The sequence below is a fragment of the Tachyglossus aculeatus genome, chromosome 3, assembly GCF_015852505.1.
Source record: "Tachyglossus aculeatus isolate mTacAcu1 chromosome 3, mTacAcu1.pri, whole genome shotgun sequence".
NCBI lineage: Eukaryota > Metazoa > Chordata > Mammalia > Monotremata > Tachyglossidae > Tachyglossus > Tachyglossus aculeatus.
In genome coordinates this window covers 75,529,596-75,534,192 of record NC_052068.1, presented here as the reverse complement: position 1 = coordinate 75,534,192, position 4,597 = coordinate 75,529,596, and the positions used below count along the sequence as shown (strand labels likewise).

The 4,597-nt window shown below is 49.9% G+C and overlaps 1 protein-coding gene across 1 annotated transcript; it reads left to right on the top strand.

The window, feature by feature from the left end:
* Window positions 1–196: 196 nt before the first annotated feature.
* On the top strand, window positions 197–3,500 carry LOC119925305 (predicted GPI-anchored protein 58). The gene is made up of 2 exons (XM_038743411.1): window positions 197–1,043; window positions 3,403–3,500. Exons 1-2 carry the CDS (start codon window positions 197–199, stop codon window positions 3,498–3,500), a joined length of 945 nt encoding a protein of 314 aa, XP_038599339.1.
* Window positions 3,501–4,597: the final 1,097 nt, after the last annotated feature.

Genomic DNA, 4,597 nt, shown 5'->3' with positions numbered 1-4,597 from the left:
AAGCGCTCAATAAAGACGGTTGAAGGAATGAATACACCTAGGCTGACAGCTCTAGTCACGCCCCCTCAGCCGCCCACTCCCGACTGCGCACGCGCGGCGGCCCGCCCCACTACACGCGGCCGACAGCTCTAGCCACGCCCCTTCAGCCGCCCACTCCTTACTGCGCACGCGCCTAGACCCGCCCCACTATACTACGATGGCTCTAGCCACGCCCCCCACCGCCCGCTCCCCACTGCGCACGCGCGGCGGCCTGCCCCACCGTATCACGACGGCTCTAGCCACGCCCCCTCAGCCGCCCACTCACCACTGCGCACGCACAGCGGCTGACAGCTCTAGCCACGCCCCGTCTACCGCCCACTCCCGACTGCGCACACGCGGCGGCCTGCCCTACTACATCACGATAGCTCTAGCCACGCACGCGCTGCGGCCCGCCCCACTACATCACGACGGCTCCAGCCACGCCCCCTCGGCCGCCCACTCCCCACTGCGCACGCGCGGCGGCCCGCCCTACTACATCACGACGGCTCTAGCCACGCCCGCTCAGAAGCCCACTCCCGACTGCGCACGCGCGGGGGCCCGCCCCATAACGCAGGCGACTGACAGCTCTAGCCACGCCCCCTCCGCTGCCCTCTCCCTCCTTAGCACGGGCGGGAGCCCGCCACACCACACATTGGCTGACAGCTCTAGCCACGCCCCTGACACGCCCCCTCAGCCGCCCACTCCCTACTGCGCACGCGCGGCGGCCCGACCCACTACGCGGCGGCTGACAGCTCTAGCCACGCCCCCTCCGCTGCCCCACTCCCCACTGCGCACGCGCGGGGGTTCGCCCCACTACACCGCGGCAGACAGCTCTAGCCACGCCCCCTCAGCCGCCCCACCTGCCCCCTCCCTACTGCGCACGCGCGGCGGCCCGCCCCGCTGCACCGCGACTGACAGTTCTAGCCACGGCCCCGACCACGCCCCCTCAGCCGCCCACTCCCTACTGCGCATGCGCGGATGCCAGCCCCACTACACCGCGGCTGACCGCTCTAGCCACGCCCCCCGTCACGCCCCCTCAGCCTCCCCACTCCCGACTGCGCATGCGTGGGGCTTTATCCCATATATACATATATATATAGTAATAATAATGGTGATGGCATTTATTAAGCGCTTACTATGTGCAAATCACTGTTCTAAGCGCTGGGGGGGGGGGGCTACAAAGTGATCAGGTTGCCCCCCGTGGGGCTCAGAGTCTTAATCCCCATTTTACAGATGTGGGAACTGAGGCCCAGAGAAATGAAGTGACTCGCCCAAAGTCACACAGCTGACAACTGGCGGAGTCGGGATTTGAACCCATGACCTCCGACTCCCAAGCCCGGGCTCTTTCCACTGAGCCACGGATTTACTACTCTATTTATTTTACTTGTACATAGGCTCAGTGGGAAAGCCCGGGCTTGGGAGTCGGAGGTCATGGGTTCAAACTCCGGCTCTGCCAATTGTCAGCTGTGTGACTTGGGGCAAGTCGCTTAACTTCTCTGGGCCTCAGTTACCTCGCCTGTAAAATGGGGATAAGACTGTGAGCCCCCCCATGGGACATCCTCATCACCTTGTAACCTCCCCAGCGTTTAAAACAGTGCTTTGCACATAGTAAGCGCTTAATAAATGCCATCATTTATTTTGTTAATGATGTGCATATAGCTGTAATTCTGTTTGTTCTGATGACTTTGACATCTGCTACATGTTTTGTTTTGTTGTCTGTCCCCCGCCTTCTAATAATAATAATAATGGCATTTACTAAGTGCTTACTATGTGCAAAGCACTGTTCTAAGCGCTGGGGAGTTTACTAGGTGATCATCATCAATCGTATTTATTGAGCGCTTACTATGTGCAGAGCACTGTACTAAGCGCTTGGGAAGTACAAATTGGCGACATATAGATACAGTCCCTACCCAACAGTGGGCTCACAGTCTAAAAGGGGGAGAGGTGATCAGGTTGTCCCACGTAGGACTCACAGTCTTAATCCCCATTTTACAGATGAGGTAACTGAGGCACAGAGAAATTAAGTGACTTGCCCAAAGCCACACAGCTGAGAATTGGCGGAGCCGGTATTTGAACCCATGACCTCTGACTCCAAGGCCCGTGCTCTTTCCACTGAAACATGGTGCTTCTCTAGACTGTGAGCCCGTTATATGTTGCCAACCTGTACTTCCCAAGCGCTTAGTGCAGTGCTCTACACCCAGTAAGCACTCAATAAATACGATTGAATGAATGAATGAATGAATACACAGTGGCTAACAGCTCTAGCCATGCCCCGGACACACCCCCTCAGTCGCCCGACCTGTTAAACTGACGGTTATTATTATTATTATTAATAATAATAATAATACTTGTTAAGTGCTTACTATTTGCCAAGCACTGTTCTAAGTGCTGGGACAGATACAAGGTAATCAGGTTGTCCCACATGGGGCTCACAGTCGGGCCTAGTGGAAAGACACAGTGATTCAAAAAGGATAAGAGCCTGCTACATATCTGTCATATGTTTGTCGGCTATATGTGGACACTTATGGGTGTGATTTTCCCACTTTTTTTAAGTAAAGCATCATATCTTTCCCTTTCAAGTCCTCACGGATCTCATCTATTGTCCGTGAGTTCTCAGTAACAGCAATACATCTATCTCCTGAAACCTTAATCATTTTTAAGAAAAACAACCCCGAAACATACTGGCAAGAGCGCGGGCTTGAGAGTCGACTCCGCCACTTTCATTCAATCGTGTTTATTCAGCACTTACTGTATGCGGAGCACCGTACTAAGCGATTGGAAAGTACAATTCGGCTGTGTGACTTTGGGCAAGTCACTTCACTTCTCTGTGCCTTCAGTTACCTCATCTGTAAAATGGGGATGAAGACTCTGAGCCTCACGTGGGACAACCTGATAATCTTGTATCTACTCCAGGGCTTAGAACAGTGCTTGGCACATAGTAAGCGCTTAACGCATACCATTATTATTATTACTTGGGAAAGTCACATAATAATACTAATAATGGCATTTGTTAAGCGCTTACTATGTGCAAAGCACTGCTCTAGGCACTGGGGCGAATACAAGGTGATCACGTTGTCCCCCGTGGGGCTCACGGTCTTCATCCCCATTTTACAGATGAGGTAACTGAGGCTCAGAGAAGTTAAGTGACTTGCCCAAGGTCACACAGCAGACATGTAGGGCAGACAGGATTAGAACCCATGACCTCTGACTCCCAAGCTCGGGCTCTTTCTACTGAGCCACGCTGCTTCTCTTAAACTTTTCTGTGCCTCAGTGACCTCACCTGTCAAATGAGGATTAAGACTGTGAGCCCCATGTGGGACAACCCAATTACCTGATTAAAGAGCTATGCAAATTTAGAGCGAAAGAAGGGTCCCCACTCCCTAGAAAGGTGTATTAAATGGAAAGAATCCAGTGCAATATCAGAAGTTTACAAACATAAGACAGAAAGAACCATTTTTATACCTGAAGAGCTCCGATATTAAAGACAAATAAATGTGACTATCCAGTTATTCTATGGTCTAGTGCTTAGTAATGAGAAATCTATCTCTCGTCAGTGCTTAGAACAGTGCTTCAGCGCTTAGAACAGTGCTTTGCACATAGTAAGCACCTAATAAATAACATTATTATTTAGGGAGGAGAAAAATCCATTTATTCCCTGTTTTGTTCCTGATTATGTTGAAGGTTCCTTGAGGGCAGAGATCCTGTCTTATTCTATTGTACTCTCTCAAGCACTTAATACAGTTCTCTGGACAGAGGAGGCATTGATTCAACAATGAATGGGTTTTGATTATTCCTAGATCGAAAACTGTTAAAAATAATTATTAGTGAGCACCATATCCTTGTACCTGCCCTTGGAATTCAAAGATCATATTATCACTGATGTGAGTTGATCCAGATGGGTGAATATGGCGAGAGAGACGAGTCTTTCACACGTCAGTGAATGCACACACCGTGGCACATAATAATAATAATAATAATAATAATAATAATAATGGCATTTATTAAGTGCTTATTATGTGCAAAGCACTGTTCTAAGCGCTGGGGAGTTTACAAGCAAGTTTAAAGGGAGTTTACAATAATTATAATAATAATTATTATTTATCAATAATAATAATGATGGCATTTGTTAAGCGCTTACTTTGTGCAAAACACTGTTCTAAGCATTGGGGGGTATACGAGGTGATCAGGTTGTCCCACGTGGGGCTCACAGTCTTCATCCCCATTTTACAGATGGGGTAACTGAGGCACAGAGAAGTGAAGTGACTTACCCAAAGGCACACAGCAGACAAGTGGCAGAGCCGGGATTAGAACCCACGACCTCTGACTCCCAAGCCCGTAGTCTTTCCCCTGAGCCACGCTGCTTCTCTGACATACAAAATATCAAATAGTTCTTGCTCTTCGTCAGCTTCTCGGCAAATCTTACCACTAAGCGGCAGCAGAATAATGTAGTATCTCACTCACACCATTTGAATATGGTGTCGTGGGAAAAGTGATTTTTTAAAATGATATTTGTTAAGCACTACCTAATCATTCAATCGTATTTCTTAAGCACTTACAGGGTGTAGAGCACTGTACAAAG

Coding starts and splice junctions, on each gene's coding strand:
- LOC119925305 (XM_038743411.1), top strand. CDS start 197: ATGGCTCTAGCCACGCCCCCCACCGCCCGCTCCCCACTGCGCACGCGC. Junction 1,044..3,402: donor CCGCTCTAGCCACGCCCCCC/GTCACGCCCCCT, acceptor CCCACTCCCTAG/AAAGGTGTATTAAATGGAAA.